Source organism: Aythya ferina (assembly GCF_964211825.1).
Source record: "Aythya ferina genome assembly, chromosome: 30".
Lineage (NCBI taxonomy): Eukaryota > Metazoa > Chordata > Aves > Anseriformes > Anatidae > Aythya > Aythya ferina.
In genome coordinates this window covers 2,106,066-2,124,526 of record NC_140327.1, presented here as the reverse complement: position 1 = coordinate 2,124,526, position 18,461 = coordinate 2,106,066, and the positions used below count along the sequence as shown (strand labels likewise).

General features: G+C 57.3%; 3 protein-coding genes across 3 annotated transcripts in view; 2 read left to right on the top strand and 1 right to left on the bottom strand.

Moving 5' to 3' along the window:
- Nucleotides 1-45: 45 nt before the first annotated feature.
- GNL1 (G protein nucleolar 1 (putative)) lies at nt 46-7,705 on the top strand (the record flags this gene model as incomplete). Its single annotated transcript, XM_084501070.1, has 12 exons — nt 46-121; nt 1,182-1,305; nt 1,381-1,511; nt 1,598-1,773; nt 2,404-2,475; nt 2,565-2,757; nt 2,840-2,935; nt 3,827-4,024; nt 4,985-5,163; nt 6,166-6,313; nt 6,387-6,527; nt 7,407-7,705. The coding sequence occupies 12 exons, from the start codon at nt 46-48 to the stop codon at nt 7,613-7,615; spliced, it is 1,743 nt and encodes a 580-aa protein (XP_084357196.1). The 3' UTR covers nt 7,616-7,705.
- RPP21 (ribonuclease P subunit p21) lies at nt 7,674-9,498 on the bottom strand. Its single transcript, XM_084501255.1, has 5 exons — nt 9,393-9,498; nt 8,315-8,406; nt 8,141-8,211; nt 7,915-8,019; nt 7,674-7,811 (listed from the first exon to the last, which is right to left on the bottom strand). The coding sequence occupies exons 1-5, from the start codon at nt 9,450-9,452 to the stop codon at nt 7,783-7,785; spliced, it is 357 nt and encodes a 118-aa protein (XP_084357381.1). The 5' UTR covers nt 9,453-9,498; the 3' UTR covers nt 7,674-7,782.
- Nucleotides 9,499-11,940: 2,442 nt separating this feature from the next.
- The window catches only part of LOC311425437 (E3 ubiquitin-protein ligase TRIM39-like), a gene marked incomplete at its 3' end in the record, with an annotated part of 9,326 nt that continues 2,805 nt past the window's right edge, over nt 11,941-18,461 (top strand). Inside the window, exons 1-6 of the mRNA XM_084501307.1 lie at nt 11,941-12,509; nt 15,057-15,152; nt 15,253-15,483; nt 16,386-16,408; nt 16,501-16,619; nt 18,355-18,461. Coding sequence (XP_084357433.1) covers nt 12,078-12,509; nt 15,057-15,152; nt 15,253-15,483; nt 16,386-16,408; nt 16,501-16,619; nt 18,355-18,461 — 1,008 coding nt within the window. The 5' untranslated portion in view covers nt 11,941-12,077. The remainder of the gene's footprint in view (nt 12,510-15,056; nt 15,153-15,252; nt 15,484-16,385; nt 16,409-16,500; nt 16,620-18,354) is intronic.

Genomic DNA, 18,461 nt, shown 5'->3' with positions numbered 1-18,461 from the left:
CGTTCCCATTGGCTGAGCCCGGCCCCGCCCCTTAAGCTTCCCGGCATGCCCCGCAAGCGGCCGTTCAGCGCCAAGCAGAAGCGGCAGCAGCTGAAGGAGCGGCGGGAGCGGCGGCGGGGCGGTGAGGGGGGGGCGAGGCCCCGGGGGGGCCTTGAGGGGCCTTGGGGGGGCTTTTGGGGGCCTGGGGGGAGCTTTTGGGGGCCTGGGGGGAGCTTTTGGGGGCCTGGGGGGAGCTTTTGGGGTCCTGGGGGGGGCTTTGAGGGGCCGGGGGGGCTTTTGAGGGCCTAGGGGGGCTTTAAGGGGTCGGGGGGGGCCTTTAGGGGGAATTTTGGGGGGTCCTGGGGGGTTGGGGGAGTTTTGAGGGGGATTTGAGGGCATTTGGGGGTGTCCCGGGGGGGTTGGGGGGCTTTGGGGGTTGTCCTGGGGAATCTGGGGGGTCCTGGGGAGGTTGGCGGGGTTTTGAGGGGGATTTAGGGGCTTTTGGGGTTGTTTCGGGGAATTTGGGGGAGTCCGGGGGGTTTGAGGGGCTTTTGGGGTTGTCCTGGGTAAATTGGGGGGGGTCTCGGGGGGCGTGGGGGGGATTTAGGGGGGACTTGGGGGCTTTTGGGGTTGTCCCAGGGAATTTGGAGGGGTCCCCGGGGGGGTTGGGGGGCTTTGAGGGCATTTTAGGGGCCTTCAGGGGCTTTTGGGGGGGTTCTGGGAGACTGGGGGGGCTTTGAGGGCTTTTTGGGGGGTCTTGGGGCTTTTAGGGGGGTCCCGGGAGGGGTTGGGAGAGCTTTGAGGGCTTTGGGGGGGAGGTCCCAGGGGTTTTGGGGGAGCTTCGCGGGGTTTTGGGTAAGAGCTGGGGGTTTGGGGGGGCCTCGAGGGTATTGGGGGCTTTTGGGGGGTTCCTGAGAGGATTTGTGGGGGCTTTGAGGGCTTTTGGGGGGGGTCCTGAGCGGTTTGGGGGAGCTTCAAGAGGTTGAGGGGGGTCCTGGGTCCCTTTGGGGGGGCTTTGTGGGATTTTTTGGGCATCCCACAGCCTTTGGGGTCTTTTGGGGGGGGTCCTGAGGCCTTTTGTAGGGGTTTTGAGGGGCTTTTAGAAGGGTATGGGGGATTTTGGGCTGTTCCTGAGGGATTTGAAGGCTTTTAAGGGGGTTTTGGGAGCTTTTGGGGTCTGACCCCATTCTTTCCCCCCCCAGATGCCCCCCCGGGGCCGGACTCCCGCCCCGAAAGCCGCAGCGGGAGCCGGGAGCGGGGCAGCGCCGCCCCCCCTGCTGACCCCGGAGACCCAACCGCGGCCCCACGCCGCCATGACCCCACCAGGTAACCCCAAAACCCCCTTGGGGGGGTGACAACGACCCCCCCCAGACCCCTTTTAAGACCCCAAATCTTTTATAGGTTCCGGCTGCAGCTGGGGGGGCCGCGGGCCGAGGAGCTGGCGCGGCGGCGACGCCGGGCGCAGGAGGAGTTCCTGGAGCTGCTCCCAGAAACCTCGCTCGAGCTCGACCCTGACACCATCTACGGGCCTGGTAAGAGCCAAAAATGGGGCAAAAAAAGTTAAAAAAGGGTTTTTCGGGGTGTGAAGAGGTTTAGGATTGAGGATTTTTGGGTTTAGGGTTGGATTTCCCCCGCCGGCCGCCCTGGAGTTACGCCATGAGCCCCGAGGAGCTGCGGGGGAAGGAGGAGGCGGCTTTTGGGGCCTTCCTTGGGGCCCTGCGGGGGCAACGGGGTCGTGATGGGGACGGGGACATTGACGAGGGGGACGTCGCGCCCTTTGAGCACAACCTGGAGGTGAGCACGGCGAGTTTGGGGTGAAAAAAGGGGATTTTAGGGCAGCGGGGGAGGATTGGGAACATGCGGGTTTTGGGGGGTGGAGGGAGGAGGGATTGAGGGGGGTTGAGGGGATTTGGGGTGGGGTTTGGGGGCTTTGGGGGGGTGTTGAGGGGGTTTGGGGGAGGTTTTGGGGTGGTGAGGGGGTTTTGGGGGAGGTTTGGGGGTTTTGGAAAGGTTTGGGAGGAGCTGGGTGTGGGGATTTGGGGGGGAATTGAGGGGATTTGGGGGGTTTTGGGGGTGTTGGGGGGGGCTTGGGGGGGATTTGGGAGTTTTGGAAAGGTTTGGGAGGAGCCGGGGGTGGGGATTTGGGGGGTTTTTGGGGGGCGTTGAGGGGATTTGGGGGGTTTTTGGGGGGCGTTGAGGGGATTTGGGGGATTTTTTAGGGTTTTGAATAGGTGAATGTGGAAAGTAGCGAGGTAAGGAAAGAAAAAAGGGGGGGAAAAAGGGGGAAAATGGGACATTAGGATACAAAATAATAAATTTTGAGGTTTGTTTAGCAGCGTAGATGACCTGAAGGCGTGAAAAGGGATTGAGGATGAACAAAAAAAGCCCTAATTAACAAAAAACATCGTTTTTTCCCCCAAACAGACGTGGCGCCAGCTGTGGCGGGTGCTGGAGATGTCGGACGTCATCCTGCTCATCACGGACGCCCGGCACCCGGTGAGTTCCCCCCCCCGCCCCGGAGCACCCCGTGGCGGGGTAAAACCCATGCCGAGACCCTCATTTTGGGGTTTTTTCCCCCAAAACAGGCTCTGAACGTGCCCCCGGCGCTGGCGACGCACGTGACGGAGGAGCTGGGGAAGGGTTTGGTGCTGATCCTAAATAAAATCGACCTCGTCCCCCCCGCCGTCGCCACCGCCTGGAGCCACCTCCTGCGCGCCCGCCTCCCCTCCGCCCGCGTCGTCCCCTTCACCTCCTCCCCCCGCCGACCCCAAAAGCCCGGTAGGAGCCCCAAAAGCCCCCAAAAACCTCGATTTTGGGGTCTCGGGGTCGATTTTTTTAAAATTTTTGTTTGTTTTTGTAGGGTTGCAGCGGAGGCAGCGGCGAGGGGGGGGTTGGAGCCGCGCTGTGGGGCCCTGGCAGCTGCTGGAGGCCTGCGAGAGCATCGTGGGGGGTGAAGGTGAGCAGGATCCCGAAGGCTTTTGGGGTTTTTTGGGGTGTTGTGGGGTGTTCTGTGGTCCTATAGGTGCTGTAGGGTGGCCATAGGGGTGCTGGGGGGTGTCCTGTGGTCCTATAGGTGCTGTAGGGTGGCCATATAGGAGCTATGGGGTGTCCCGTGGTGTTGTAGGGGGGCTGTGTGGGTGCTGTAGGGTCTCCTGTGGCCCTATAGATGCTGTAGGGTGGCCATGTGGGTCTTACGGGATGTCCCGTGGACCTATAGGTACTATAGGGTGGCCATATGGGTGTTGTGGGGTGTTCTGTGGGGTGCCTTGGGGTGTCCCATGGTGCTGTAGGGTGGCCCTGTGGGTGTTGTGGGGTGTCCCATGGCCCTATGGGTGCTGTAGGGTGGCCATATAGGAATTATGGGGTGTCCTGTAGTGCTGTAGGGGGGCTGTATGGGTGCTGTGGGGTGTCTTGTGACCCTATAGATGCTATAGGGTGGCCATGTGGGTCTTATGGGATGTCCCGTGACCCTATAGGTACTATAGGGTGGCCATATGGGTGTTGTGGGGTGCCCCATGGTGCTGTAGGGTGGTTGTGTGGGTTGTGTGGGGTGTCGTGTGACCCTATAGATACTATAGGGTGGCCATATAGAAGCTATGGGGCGTCCTATAGGTACTATAGGGTAGTTGTGTGGGCATTATGGGATGTCTTGTGACCCTATAGGTACTATAGGGTGGCCATATAGAAGCTATGGGGTGTTCTATAGGTACTATAGGGTGGCCGTGTGGGTATTATGGGATGTCCCGTGACACTTTAGGGTGTCCCATGGTGCTGTAGGGGCCGTGAGGGCCCTGTGGGGTGTCCTATGACCCTATAGGCTCTATAGGGTGACCCCATAACCCCGCAGTGGACCTGAGCAGCTGGCGGGCCCGCCTGGAGCGAGCGGCGGCGCGGGGCGAGGAAGAGGAGGAGGAGGAGGAGGAGGAAGAGCGGGCGGCCGCCGCCGGGGGGGACACCGAGGCCACCGAGGACGGGGACGACCCCACAGGGCCCCCCCGGCAATGGGAACGCTACCGGCACGGGGTGCTCACCCTGGGCTGCGTCGGTATGGGGCGGGGCCCTAAAACCCCCTATAGAATCCTAAAACCCCATATAGGACCATCTAGGACCCTAAAACCCTCTATAGGACCCTAAAACACCTCCAGCCCCAATCTTTATTCCTCCTGGTCCCTATAGGGCCCTAAAATCCACCCCCGAGACCCCAAAATGCCCCCCAAACCCCACTATAGGGCTCCCCAACCCCCCTATAGGACCCCAAATCCCTTCTCCAACCCCACTCTTTATCCTCTCTGATCCCTATAGGACCCCAAAACCTCCACTTGGGGCCCCAAAATCCACCCCCAGGACCCCAAAACCCCCATAAAACCCTTCCCAGCCCCTATAGGACCCCAAAACCCTCTGCTATAGCCTCCCTTTTTATCCTCCCTGGCCCCTATAGGACCCCAAAATCCACCCCTGGAATCCCCAGATCCCCCCAAACCCCTTATATGACCCCAAACTCCCCCTATAGGACCCCCAACCCCCCCCGACGGCCCTAAAATCCACCCCTGGGACCCCAAAACCCCCCACAGTCCCCCCAAAACCCTCCCCAGCCCCTATAGGACCCCAAAACCCCCTATAGGGCCCCCCAATTCCCTCCCAGGTCCCTAGAGGACCCCAAAATCCACCCCCGGGACCCCAAACCCCCCCCAGGGCCCCCCCAAAACCCTCCGCAGGCCCTATAGGACCCCAAAACCCCCTATAGGACCCCAAGCCCCCCCCATAGATCCCTCCCACCTGGTGCGGGGTGGGCGTGGCCTGAGGGGTGGTGGGCGTGGCTTTGGATGGGGGCGTGGCCTGTGGGTCGCAGGGGGGCGTGGCCTCAAGCTGAGCACTGCGACTGCTCCCCTTGAGGCTGTCTCATGGAGGGGCGTGGCCTCTCCCGCGGTGGGCGTGGCTTCCACCGGGCGGGCGTGGCTTCCACCGCAGGGGGCGTGGTCTGCAGCGTGTCCCCGCCCCTTTCCAGGCCTGCCCAACGCGGGGAAGTCGTCGGTGCTGAACGCGCTGGTGGGGCGCAGCGCCGTCAGCGTCTCGCGGGCCCCCGGCCGCACCCGTTACTTCCAGACCCACTTCCTCACCCCCCGCGTGCGCCTCTGCGACTGCCCTGGCCTCGTCTTCCCCTCCCGAGCCCCTCCGGCCCTGCAGGTGAGCCCCAAATTGAGCCTTTTTGCCCCCAAATTGAGCCGTTTTCCCCCCTGGTCGCTTCGTTTCCGCCCCAAATTGACCCTTTTTCCTCCCGGGTTGACCCCTTTCCACTCCAAACTGACCTGTTTTCTCTCTGGGTCAACCTGTTTCCGTCTGAAATTGACCCGTTTTCCCCCCAAACTGACCCTCTTTCTCCCCAGATTGACCTGTTTCCGTCCCAAATCGACCCTTTTTCCTCCCAAACTGACCCTTTTCCCCCTGGGTTGACCCGTTTCCGCCCCAAATTGCCCCTTTTTCCCTCCGGGTCAACCCTTTTCAGCCCCAAATTGAGCATTTCCGCTCCAAATTGAACCTTTCTCCCACCGGCTTGAGCCATTTGCTCCCAAATTGACCCTTTTCCCCCGGGGTCGACCTGTTTCTGTCCAAACTGACCCCTTTTTCCCCCTAGGTTGACCCTTTTCTGCCCCAAATTGCCCTATTTTTCCCTGGGTTGACCTGTTTCTGCCCCAAATTTACTCTTTTTCCCCCAGGATTGCCCCTTTTTCGCCCCAAATTGACCCTTTTTCCCCCAAACTGACCCTTTTTCCCCCTAGGTTGACACGTTACCACCCCAAATTGACCCTTTTTCATCCCAGATTGCCCCCTTTTCCCCCAGGTCAACCCGTTTCCACTCCAAATTTACCCTTTTTCCCCCCGGGTCGACCCTTTTCTGACCCAAATTGACTCTTTTCCCCCCAGGTCAACCCATTTCCACTCCAAATTGACCCTTTTTTCCCCAGGTCGACCCTTTTTCACCCCAAATTGACCCTTTTCCCTCCGGGTCAACCCTTTTCTGTCGCAAATTGACCCTTTTCTGCCCCAACTTGATCCTTTTTCCTCCAGGTTGACCCATTTTCCTCCCCCATGTTGACCCTTTTTCCCCCAAAATTGCTTCTTTTTCCCCAAATTGACCTGTTTCTCCCCTTTTTTGCCCCAAACTGCCCCTTTTTCCCCCCCCCCCAGGTGCTGGCAGGCGTGTACCCCATCTCTCAGCTTCAGGAGCCCTACTCAGCCGTGGGCTACCTGGCCTCGCGCCTCCCCCTCCCCAACCTCCTCCAGCTGCGTCCCCCCAGCAACGCCTCGGGCTGGACCGCCTGGGACATCTGCGAGGGTAGGTTCCTTTTCGGGGCGAATTCACGCAGAATTAGGGCTTTTTTAGTTTATTTGGTGTTTTTTTATAACAGCCTGGGCGGAGAAACGGGGCTACAAGACGGCCAAAGCGGCTCGCAACGATGTCTACAGGGCGGCCAACAGCATCCTGCGCCTGGCGGCCGAGGGGCGCCTCCGCCTCTGCCTGCGGCCCCCCGGCTACGCCGCGCAGAAGGGTGAGCACCCCAAAAATATAGGGGATCCATCCCAGGGGGGTGTTTTGGGGTCCTGGTTCCCTTTTTTGGGGTCACAGCCCTTTTTTTGGGGTCTTTTTATGTCACTCTGTTCTGTCCCCGGAGCACTGGGAGCACCCAAGTGACCTCTGGGGCTTTTTAGGGTGGGGTTTTGGTCCTCTTTTTGGAGTCTCAGTTCCCTTTTTTGGGGTCCTGACCCTTTTTGGGGTCTCAGCTCCCCTTTTATGGAGTCTTAGCCTCCTTTTTTGGGGTCACAGCCTTTTTTTGGGGTCCTTTTATGTCACTCTGTTCTGTCTCTGGAGTATTGGGTGCACCCAAGGGACCTCTGGGATTTTTTTAGGGTGGGGTTTTTGGGGTGTTGGTTCTCTTTTTGGGGTCCCAGTCCCCCTTTTTGGGGTCCTGACCCCTTTTAGGATCCCCTCACATTCTCTCTTCTGTTCCCAAAGCACTGGAAGCACCCAGGGGACCTCAGGGGCTTTTTAGGGTGGGGTTTTTGGGGTCCTGACCCCCTTTTATGGAGTCGTAGCCCCCTTTTTTGGGGTCCCAGCCCTTTTTAGGGTCCCCTCACATCCCCCCCTTCTATTCCCAGAGCACTGGGAGCACCCAAGGGACCTCAGGGGCTTTTCAGGGTGGGTTTTTTGGGGTCTTGGCCCCCTTTTTGGGGTCCCAGCTCCCCTTTTATGTAGTCTTAGCCCCCTTTTTTAGGTTCTAATCCCCCTTTTGGGGTCCTGATCCTCTTTTTGGGGTCTCAGCCCCCCTTTTATGTAGTCTCAGCCCCCTTTTTTGGGTTCTCATCCCCCTTTTTGGGGTCCTGACCCTTTTTTGGGGTTCTCTCACCCCCCCACCCCCCTGTTCCCGCAGAGCACTGGGAGCAGCACCCCGACACGGCGGCGCTGGCGGCCCTACAGGACCAAGGGGACCCCGAAAACCGGGGGCCCCCCCCCGAGGGCTCGACCTCGGAGGAGGAGGAGGAGGGGGACAGCGGGGAGGAGGCGGAGCCTGGGGAAGCCCCGCCCCCCGGCAGCACCGCAGCCAATCCCTTTGCCCTCCTGGATGAGGATGAGTGTTAGCCCCGCCCCCTTCGGCACGGACAGCCAATGGGAGGCCGAGCTGCATGTCACTACAATCTCCTATGTAGAATAAAGAGCTTTATTTCCGCAGCCGGCTGCTGATTGGTTCCTGCGAATCGCAGCCAGCCAATGGGGAGCCGCGTCACCACGCTGTTGCCAGGTAGAACTCAGGCAGGGCTGGACTCGGGGGCATGGCCTGTGCGAGGTGACACCATTCAACAACTGAGCCCCGCCCCCTCCCACCACTAGCCCCACCCCCATTCATTCATAAACCTCACAAGCCCCACCCCTTTACGCACCTGTGGGCGTGGCCTGGCGGCGGGGGCGTGGCTTGGGCGGGCAGAGGAGGTGGTGGTGGAGTCCACAGGCCCGGCAGCGCAGCACGATGCGGGGCTGCCCCCCCCCTGCGGGAAAACGTCCCAAAATCCGGGTTTCTCACCCCAAATTTCTGCTTCCCCCCTCCTTAAATTTATCCACTCCCTCCCCAAATTTGCCCCCTTATTTTTTTTAGGGAGTTGCACGCACCCCGTAGCCGTTGGCAGCCCAGCAGCAGGGAGCAGCAGCGGCGGCAGACGGCGCGCTTCACCGCTGGGGCCCTATAAGTAATAGGGGAAATAAAGGGGGGGGTCAGGGCCTGCTGGGGGGCCCCCCCGACCCTATAAAGAGCCCCCCAAATAATTTGGGGCCCCCAAACCTCACATGCGCAGGACCAGGCGGCGCGCGGCCGTGCGCTGGGTGCTGCAGTAGAAGCGGGCGAGGGCCGGGCTGTGGGGGAGCACCCAGTGGGCGGCCTGGGGGGGGAGAAATGGGGTCAGGGTGCAGCCCCCACACCCCTTTTGTCACCCTATGGTGCCCTATAATCCCTTAACCCATCCCACAGCCCTATAGGTAGCCCCATAACCCCCTCGAATCCTCTCTGGCCCCTATAGGACCCTAAAACCCACCCCATGAGCCCTCAAACCCACCTACAGCCCACCCTAAAGCCTCCCCAGTCCCTATAGGACCCCAAAACCTACCCCCTGGGACCCCAAAACCCACCCCTAGCCCCCTTTTTATTCTCCCTGGTCCCTATAGGACCCCAAAACACCCCATGGGGCCCCAAAATCTACCCCTGGAGCTCCCAAATCCCCCCGTAGTTCCCTGTTTCCCCCCCTGCAATTCATCCCTGACCCCTCTACGACCCCAAAACCCCTCCGTAGCCCCCATAAATCCTCCCCAGCCCCTATAGAACCCCCCATAGCTCCCCCTCTATTCATCCCTGTCCCCCATGGGACCCCAACAGCCCCCCCAAATCCTCCCTAGCCCCTATAGGGCCCCCCCAAACCCCCTATAGGACCCCGAGACACCCCTATAGGGTCCCCAACCCTCCCCATAGCCCCCTATTTATCCTCCCTAGCCCCTATAGGGCCCCCAAACCCCCTATAGGACCCTGAGACACCCCTATAGGACCCCCAACCGCCCCTATAGCCCCCTCTTTATCCTCCCTGATCCCTATAGGACCCCCAAATCCCCAATAAGACCCCCACAGCCCCCCCAAATCCTCCCCAGCCCCTATAGTGCCCCAAAACCCCCTATAGGACCCCCAAAACCACCCCTGAAGCCCCCAACTCCCCCCATAGCCCCCCCCTTCCCCCCTCCCAATTCATCCCTGGCCCCCATAGGACCCCAAAACCCCCCCACAGCCCCCCCAAACCCTCCCCAGCCCCTATAGGGCCCCCAAAATCCCCTATAGGGCCCCCCAAATCCCCTATAGGGCCCCCCAAGCCCCCCCCCCCACCTGGAAGAGGAAGCTGAGCCTCTGCAGCGCCTCGCGGTCCCGCACCGGCGCCGCCGCCATCGCCGCCGGCCCCGCTCCCTATTGGCTGCGCCGCCCCGCGGTGGGCGGGGCCGAGGCTCCCCATTGGTCGTTTTAGCCCTGAAGGGGGCGGGGCGCCTGAAGGGCGGCCTGCGGGTTACTTCCGCCCGGCGCCGGGCAGGCAGGCTTCGCGCCTTCACTTTCCGGCGCTGGTTTTTGCGTCACTTCCGGCGGCCGGTACGGCGTGGCGGCGGTGAGTGAGGGCGGGGGAGGGGGTGGGGGGCGCCCTATAGGGACCGGGTCCTATAGGGGTCCTATAAGGTCCTATGGGGCCCTATATGGTCCTATGGGGTCCTATAGCGGCCCTATAGGGGTCCTATAGGGACCTATGGGGTCCTATAGGGGTTCTATAGGGGTCCTTTGGGGTCCTGTGGGGTTCTATAGGGTCCTATAGGGGTCCTATAGGGGTCCTGTACGTCCCCGTCCCTATAGGGGCGCCGCTGTGGGGCTGTCGGCACCGCCCCTTCCTATAGGGGCCCTGTGGGGTGTCCCCTATAGGGTCCTATAGGGCGTCCCCTATAGATGTCCCCTATAGGGCATCCCCTATGGGGTGTCCCCTGTACATGTCCCTTATAGGGTCCTATAGGGCATCCCCTATGGGCATCCCCTATGGATGTCCCCTATAGGGTTCCTTGTAGGGCTTCCCTATGGGAATCTGGGCCCAGCCCCCTTTCTATAGGGTTCCCCTATGGGGTGTCCCCTATAGATGTCCCTTATGGGGTCCTATGGGGTGTCCCCTATGGGCATCCCCTATAGGGCCGTATAGCATGTCCCCTATAGGGTTCCATTTAGGGCTTCCCTATGGGAATCTGTGCATGGCCCCTTCCTATAGGGGTCCCCTATGGGGTGTCCCCTATAGAAGTCCCCTATAGGGTTTCTTTAGGGGCTTCCCTATGGGAATCTGTGCCCAGCCTCTTCCTATAGGGTCCCCTATGGGGTGTCCCCTATGGGGTGTCCCCTATAGGGCCCCTATGGCCGTCCCCTATGGGGATTTGGGGCCAGCCCCCTGCCTATAGGGTCCCCTATAGGGCCCTTTGTATACGGTCTCTCCTATAGGGCGCCTCTCACCGGCACGACCCCGAAATCGGGCGGATTTTCCCCAAAATCGAGCGGATTTCACCCAAATCGAGCGTTTTTTCCCCAAAACCGAGTGGATTTCACCCAAATCAAGCGGATTTTCCCCCAGAATGCCGCCACCCTCACCCCAAATGACGTCATCGCCTGGACCGAACCCGCTCGTTTTCACCCCAAAACCGCTTTGAATCCACTTCGGGACCTTCCTGCCAAAATCCCATTGTGGCTTTGACCGAAAACAGCCGGTTTTGCCCCAGAACCTCTCTGAATTCACTTTGGAACCTTCCTCTGAAAATCATGCTGTGGCTTTGACAGAATCAAGCTGTTTTTCCCCCAAAACCTCTTGGAATCCACTTTAGAGCCTTCCTCTGAAAATCACACTGCGGCTTTGACAGAATTGAGCCGTTTTTGCCCCAAAAGTGCTTTTAATCCACTGTGGCACCTTCCTTCCAAAATGACACTGCGACTTTGACGGAATCGAGCTGGTTTTCCCCCAAAACCTCTTTGAACCCACTTTGGCACCTTCCTCACAAAATGACAGTGTGGCTTTGACAGAATCGAGCCGTTTTCCCCTCAAAACACCTTTGAAGCCCTACACCCATTCTTCTGCCTCCTGACTCAAAAACCTTCAATTTTTTTTTTTCCTAAATCGAGCCCATTTTCCCCCAAAACCTCTTTGAACCCACTTTGACACCTTCCTTCCAGTATGACACTTTGGCTTTGACGGAATCGAGCCGTTTTCCCCTCAAAACAACTTCGAAGCCTTGCGGCCCCCTCGCTGCCTCCCGACCCCCAAAACCTTCAAATTTTTTCCCCGAATCGAGCCCATTTTCCCCCAAAACCTCTTTGAACCCACTTTGTCACCTTCCTCCCAAAATGACGCTGTAGCTTTGACGGAATCCACCCATTTTCCCCTCAAAACACCTTTGAAGCCCTACACCCATTCTTCTGCCTCCTGACTCAAAAACCTTCCATGTTTTTTTTCCCAAATCGAGCCTCTTTTCCCCCAAAACCTCTTTTAATCCACAGTGGCCCTTTCCTTCCAAAATAACACTGTGGCTTTGACGGAATTGAGCTGTTTTCCCCTCAAAACAACTTCAAAGCCCCACAGCCATTCTGCTGCCTCCCGACCCCAAAAAACCTTCAATTTTTTTCCCCGAATCACCCCGTTTCCCCCCCAAAACCTCTTTGAACCCACTTTGACACCTTCCTTCCAGTATGACACTTTGGCTTTGACGGAATCGAGCCATTTTCCCCTCAAAACAACTTTGAAGCCTTGTGGCCACCTCGCTGCCTCCCGACCCCCAAAACCTTCAAATTTTTTCCCCGAATCGAGCCCATTTTCCCCCAAAACCTCTTTGAACCCACTTTGTCACCTTCCTCCCAAAATGACGCTGTAGCTTTGACGGAATCAAGCAGTTTTCCCCTCAAAACAACTTCAAAGCCCCACAGCCGTTCTCCTGCCTCCCAACCCCAAAAAACCTTCATTTTTTCCCCCGAACCGCCCCGTTTCCCCCCCAAAACCCCTTCGCCATGGCTTCCGCCGACCCTTTGGAGACCCTGCGGGTGGAGGCCAGCTGCTCGGTCTGCCTGGGCTACCTGCGGGACCCCGTCCTGCTGGAGTGCGGCCACAACTTCTGCCGCTCCTGCATCACCCGCTGGTGGGCCGAGCTCTCCCGGGATTTCCCCTGCCCCGTTTGCCGAAAAACCTCGCGCCGCCGGGCCCTGCGCCCCAACCGCCAGCTGGCCAACATGGTGGAGGCCGCCCGCCAGCTCCGCGGCCCCAAACGCAAAGCCGAAAACGACCCCAAAAGCGACCCCGAAAGCTGCTGCCCGCTCCACGGCCGGGCCTTGGTTCGGTTTTGCCGCGAGGACCAGGCCCCCGCCTGCCTGGCGTGCGGCATTTCCAGCGCCCATCGCGCCCACCGCCTGGTGCCCCTGGAGGAGGCGGCCCTGGAGTATAAGGTCGGGGGGGTTTTGGGGTTAGGAGGAGGGGTTTTGGGGTTGCTAGAGGGGGTTTGGGGTTGCTAGAGGGGGTTTGGGGTTAGTTCGGAGGGTTTTGGGGTTGTTAGAGGGGGTTTGGGGTGGGTATGAAGGGTTTTAGGGTGAGTATGAGGGGGTTTGGGGTGGGTAGGAGGGGGTTTGGGGTGGGTATGAGGGGGTTTGGGGTGGGTATGAGGGGGTTTGGGGTGAGTATGAGGGGGTTTGGGGTGGGTAGGAGGGGGTTTGGGGTGTGTAGGAGTGGGTTTGGGGTTGGTTCGAGGGGGTTTGGGGTGGGTACAAGGGGTTTTGGGGTTGTTAGAGGGGGTTTGGGGTTGGTTCGAGGGGGTTTGGGGTGGGTACAAGGGGTTTTGGGGTTGTTAGAGGGGGTTTTGGGGTGGGTAGGAGGGGGTTTGGGGTTGCTAGAGGGGGTTTGGGGTTGGTAGGAGGGGGTTTGGGGTGGGTAGGAGGGGGTTTGGGGTTAATTCAAGGGGTTTTGGGGTTGCTAGAGGGGGTTTGGGGTGGGTAGGAGGGGTTTTGGGGTTGGTTCAAGGGGTTTTGGGGTTGTTAGAGGGGGGTTGGGGTGGGTATGAGGGGGTTTGGGGTGAGTATGAGGGGGTTTGGGGTGGGTAGGAGGGGGTTTGGGGTGAGTATGAGGGGGTTTGGGGTTGCTAGAGGGGGTTTGGGGTTGTTTCAAGGGGTTTTGGGGTTGCTAGAGGGGGTTTGGGGTGGGTATGAGGGGGTTTGGGGTGGGTACGAGGAGGTTTGGGGTGGGTATGAGGGGGTTTGGGGTTGCTAGAGAGGGTTTGGGGTGGGTACGAGGGGTTTTGGGGTTGTTAGAGGGAGTTTGGGGTGGGTACGAGGGGGTTTGGGGTGGGTATAAGGGGTTTTGGGGTTGCTAGAGGGGGTTTGGGGTTGGTTCGAGGGGGTTTGGGGTGGGTACAAGGGGTTTTGGGGTTGTTAGAGGGGGTTTTGGGGTGGGTAGGAGGGGGTTTGGGGTTGCTAGAGGGGGTTTGGGGTTAGTTAGAGGGGGTTTGGGGTGGGTAGGAGGGGTTTTGGGGTTGTTAGAGGGGGTTTGGGGTGGGTACGAGGGGGTTTGGGGTGGGTAGGAGGGGGTTTGGGGTTAGGTCGAGGGGTTTTGGGGTTAGTTAGAGGGGGTTTGGGGTTGCTAGAGGGGGTTTGGGGTTGCTAGAGAGGGTTTGGGGTGGGTAGGAGGGGGTTTGGGGTTAGTTCAAGGGGTTTTGGGGTTGCTAGAGGGGGTTTGGGGTTGCTCCTTCACCCCCCACCTCTTTTTTTTCCCTTTTTTTTTGTTTTTTTCTTCTTTTTTTTCTTTTATTCTTTTTATCTTTTTTTTAATTTTTCTTTTTTTCTTTTTTTTCTTTTTTTTTCCTTTTTTTTCCTTTTCCCATTTTTTCCTTTTTTCTCTTTTTCTTTTTTTTTCTTTTTCCTTTTTTTCCTTTTTTCTCTTTTTTTCCTTTTTTCCTTTTTTTCTTTTCCTTTTCCTTTTCTTTTTCCTTTTTCTTTTACTTTTTCTCTTTTTCCTTTTTTTCCTTTTTTGCTTTTCTCTTTTTTTCTTTTTTTCTTTTTTCTTTTTTTTCCTTTTTTTTATTATTTTTTTCTTATTTTCTTTTGTTCTCATTTAATTTTTTTCCTTTTTTATTTCTTTTATTTCTTTTTTCTTTTATTTCTTTTTTCTCTTTTTCCTTTTTTTCTTTTTCTTTTTTTTCTTTTTCTTTTTTCTTTTTTTTCCTTTTTTCTCTTTCTCTTTTTCTTTTTTCCTTTTCTCTTATTTCTTTTATTTCTTTTTTATTTTTTATTTCTTTTTTTTCCTCTTTTTCTCTTTTTCCTCTTTTTTCTTTTTTCCTTTTTTCTTTTTTCCTTTTTTTTCTTTTTTTCTCTTTCTCTTTTTCTTTTTTCCTTTTCTCTTATTTCTTTTATTTCTTTTTTATTTTTATTTCTTTTTTTTCCTCTTTTTCTCTTTTTCCTCTTTTTTCTTTTTCCTTTTTTCTTTTTTCCTTTTTTCTTTTTTTCTCTTTCTCTTTTTCTTTTTTCCTTTTCTCTTATTTCCTTTATTTCTTTTTTTATTTATTTCTTTTTTTCCCTTTTTATCTTTTTCCTCTTTATTTTCTTTTTTTTTCTTTTTTCCTTTTTTCCTTTTTTCTTTTTTTCTCTTTCTCTTTTCCTTTTTTCCTTTTTTCCTCTTTCTCTTTTTTTTTTCTTTTTCTCTTATTTCTTTTATTTCTTTTTTATTTCTTTTATTTCTTTTTTTTTCCTCTTTTTATCTTTTTCCTCTTTATTTTTTTTTTCTTTTTTTCTTTTTTCCTTTTTTCCTTTTTTCTTTTTTTCTCCTTCTCTTTTCCTTTTTTCCCTTTTTCCTTTTTCTCTTTTCCTTTTTTCCTTTTTTCCTTTTCTCTTTTTTCTTTTCTTTTTCCTTTTTTTCCCCTTTTTCCTTTTTTCCCCTTTTTCCTTTTTTTTTCCTTTTCCTTTCCTTTTTTAACATTTTCTCCTTTTTTCTTCCCCCCCCATTTTCAGGAAAAGCTCCAACACTTCCTCGAATCCCTGGAGCGCCGCCTCCAAGCCGTCACCAGCTGCCGGGCGCGGGAGGAGAAGAAACCCAGCGAGCTCAAGGCAGGTGCGGGGTTTTCCCTTTAGGGTCGGGGTGGGGGGACACGACACCGGGACCACCTTTTTAGGGTTTTGAGGCTCTCACAAACCCCGTCCCCGCCAGAGGAAGGTGGCTTTGAGGCGGGAGAGGATCGCCCGCGAGTTCCAGGAGCTTCATCAGCTGCTGGAGGAAGAGGAGCGGCTGCTTTTGGGGCGGCTGGAGGAGGAAGAGCGCGAAATCCTACAACGGCTCCAGGCCAACCTGGCGCTCCTGGGGGAGCAGCGGCGGGCGCTGGGGGCCCTGGTGGCCGAGCTGGAGGAGAAATGTTTGCAGCCGGGGGCTGAGATGCTCAAGGTGGGAACCCCAAAAGGGTTTTGGGGTCGGGGAGGGGGAATTGGGGGGATTGGGGTGGGAGCAGCGGGGTTGGGGGCGTTGATTGGGGATGGGATTGTCGGGAATGGGATCACTGAGTGGGAATAGGATCATCAGGAATGGGGTTGTTGATTGGGGAGGGGATCAGCATGAATGGGGTCGTTGATTGGGGATGGGATCGTTGGGAATGGGATCGTTGATTGGGGATGGGATTGTCGGGAATGGGGTCGTTGATTGGGGATGGGATCGTCAGGAATGGGGTCGTTGTTTGGGGATGGGATCGTCAGGAATGGGGTCGTTGTTTGGGGTTGGGGTCATCAAGAATGGGATCATTGATTGGGAATGGGATTGTCGGGAATGGGATCACCAGGAATGGGGTTGTTGTTTGGGGTTGGGGTCATCAGGAATGGGATTCTGGTTTGGGGATGGGATCATTGGGAATGGGATCATTGATTGGGAATGGGATTGCCAGGAATGGGGTTGTTATTTGGGGATGGGATCGTCAGGAATGGGATCACTGATTGGGAATGGGATCATTGGGAATGGGGTTGTTGATTGGGGATGGGATCGTCAGGAATGGGGTCGTTGTTTGGGGTTAGGGTCATCAGGAATGGGATCGTTGATTGGGAATGGGATCGTTGGGAATGGGGTTGTTTTTTGGGGTTGGGATCATCAGGAATGGGACCCCCAGGAACGGGATCCTTGTATGGGGACAGGACCCCCAGGAACGGGGTCGTTGTTTGGGGTTGGGATCCCCAGGAGTGGGATAAAGGGCACGGGATGACCCCGGGTATGGGGTCGGACCTGGGATCCCCCCCCCACACCCCTTATTTTAGGGGATCTCCCCCCTTAACCCCCCCTTTTCCCCCTCCTTCCCCCTTCAGGACATCAAGGACACCCTGGCCAGGTAAGCGCCGCGCCGGCTTCTCCCCCGAGCTCCGTTTTGGGGCCAAAAAAGGGTTTTTTAGGGCTTTCCTTTGAGCTTTGAGCCCCCCCCAGGTGCGAGGCGGCGGCGGCGGGGGCTGAGCCGACCTCGGTGCCCAGCGAGCTGGAGAAAAATTTCGGCAGCTTCCCCCGGCAGTACTTCGCCCTGCGCAAGATCACCCGGCGCCTCCTCGGTGAGACCCCCCCCCAAAAAAACCCCTCCTGACCCCACAAATCCCTTCCCGGCCCCACAAACCCTTTCCCGGCCCCACAAACCCTTTCCCGGCCCCACAAACCCTTTCCTGACCCCACAAACCCCCCTCCTATCCCCAAACCCCCCCTTCCCACACCCCCAAAACCCCCCTCCCATCCCCTTTGACCCCCTCCCCACACCCCAAACCCCCTTTTTCCCCCCCAAACCCCCCTCTCATCCCCAAAACCCCCCTTCCTACACCCCCAAACCCCCTTTTATTCCTCCCCAAACCCCCTTTTTCCCCCCAAACCCCCTTTTCCCCCCCCAAACCCCCTCCTTTCCCCCCCAAATCCCCCTCCCATCCCCTTTGACCCCCTCTCCCACCCCAAAAGCCCCCTTTTTCCCCCCAAACCCCCTTTTCTCCCCCCATAACCCCCTTCTTCCCCCCCCAAACCCCCTCCTTTCCCCCCCAAACCCCCTTTTCCCCCCCCAAACCCCCTTTTCTCACCCCATAACCCCCTTTCTCCCCGAAATCCCCTTTTCTCCCCCCAACCCCCCTTTCTCCCCCCAAACCCCCTTTTTCCCCCCAAACCCCCTTTTTTCCCCAAAAAAAACCCCTTTTCTCCCCCAAACCCCCCTTTTCTCCCCCCAAACCCCCTTTTCCCCCCCATAACCCCCTTTTTCCCCCCAAACCCCCTTTTCTCCCCCCATAACCCCCTTTTTCCCCCCCCAAACCCCCCTTTTTCCCCCCCCAAACCCCCCTTTTTTCCCCCCCAAACCCCCTTTTCTCCCCCCCAAACCCCCTTTCCCCCCCCCCAAACCCCCTTTTTTCCCCCCCAAACCCCACAGGCGACATCACCCTGGACCCCTCCACCGCCCACCCCAACCTCCTCCTCACCCCCCAAACCCCCTTTTTCCCCCCAAACCCCCTTTTATTCCCTCCCAAGCCCCCTTTTCTCACCCCATAACCCCTTTCCCCCCCCAAACCCCCTTTTCTCCCCCCATAACCCCCCTTTTTCCCCCCCAAACCCCCTTTTCTCCCCCCCCAAACCCCCTTTTCTCCCCCCATAACCCCCTTTTTCCCCCCCAAACCCCCTTCCCCCCCCCAAACCCCCTTTCCCCCCCCCTAAACCCCCTTTTCCCCCCCCAAACCCCCTTTTCTCCCCCCATAACCCCCTGTTTTCCCCCCAAACCCCCTTTTATTCCCCCCCAAACCCCCTTTTCCCCCCCAAACCCCCTCCTTTCCCCCCCAAATCCCCCTCCCATCCCCTTTGACCCCCTCTCCCACCCAAAAGCCCCCTTTTTTCCCCCCAAACCCCCTTTTTCCCCCCCCAAACCCCCCTTTTTCCCCCCCAACCCCCCTTTTTCCCCCCCAAAACCCCCTTTTCTCCCCCCAAACCCCCCTTTTTCCCCCCCCATAACCCCCTTTTTCCCCCCAAACCCCCTTTTTCCCCCCCCAAACCCCCTTTTTCCCCCCCAAACCCCCTTTTCTCCCCCCATAACCCCCTTTTTTCCCCCCAAACCCCCTTTTTCCCCCCCAAACCCCCTTTTCTCACCCCATAACCCTCCTTTCCCCCCCCCAAACCCCATTTTTTCCCCCCAAAACCCCCTCTCCCATCTCTTTGACCCCCCTCCTCACCCCATAACCCCCTTTTTCCCCCCCAAACCCCCCTTTTTCCCCCCCAACCCCCCTTTTCTCCCCCCATAACCCCCTTTTCTCCCCCCAAACCCCACAGGCGACGTCACCCTGGACCCCTCCACCGCCCACCCCAACCTCCTCCTCTCCCCCGACCTGAAGAGCGTCCGCTTCGTCCCCTCCCGGCCCCGCCAGCTGCCCCCCACC

What these genes read in the sequence shown, in the direction of transcription:
- RPP21 (XM_084501255.1), bottom strand. Translation starts at nt 9,452, where the DNA reads ATGGCGGCGGCGCCGGTGCGGGACCGCGAGGCGCTGCAGAGGCTCAGC. An exon ending in GGCTCAGCTTCCTCTTCCAG is followed by an intron (nt 8,407 to 9,392) that starts GTGGGGGGGGGG and finishes CTCCCCCCCCAG; the next exon opens with GCCGCCCACTGGGTGCTCCC. An exon ending in CGCCGCCTGGTCCTGCGCAT is followed by an intron (nt 8,212 to 8,314) that starts GTGAGGTTTGGG and finishes TATTACTTATAG; the next exon opens with GGCCCCAGCGGTGAAGCGCG.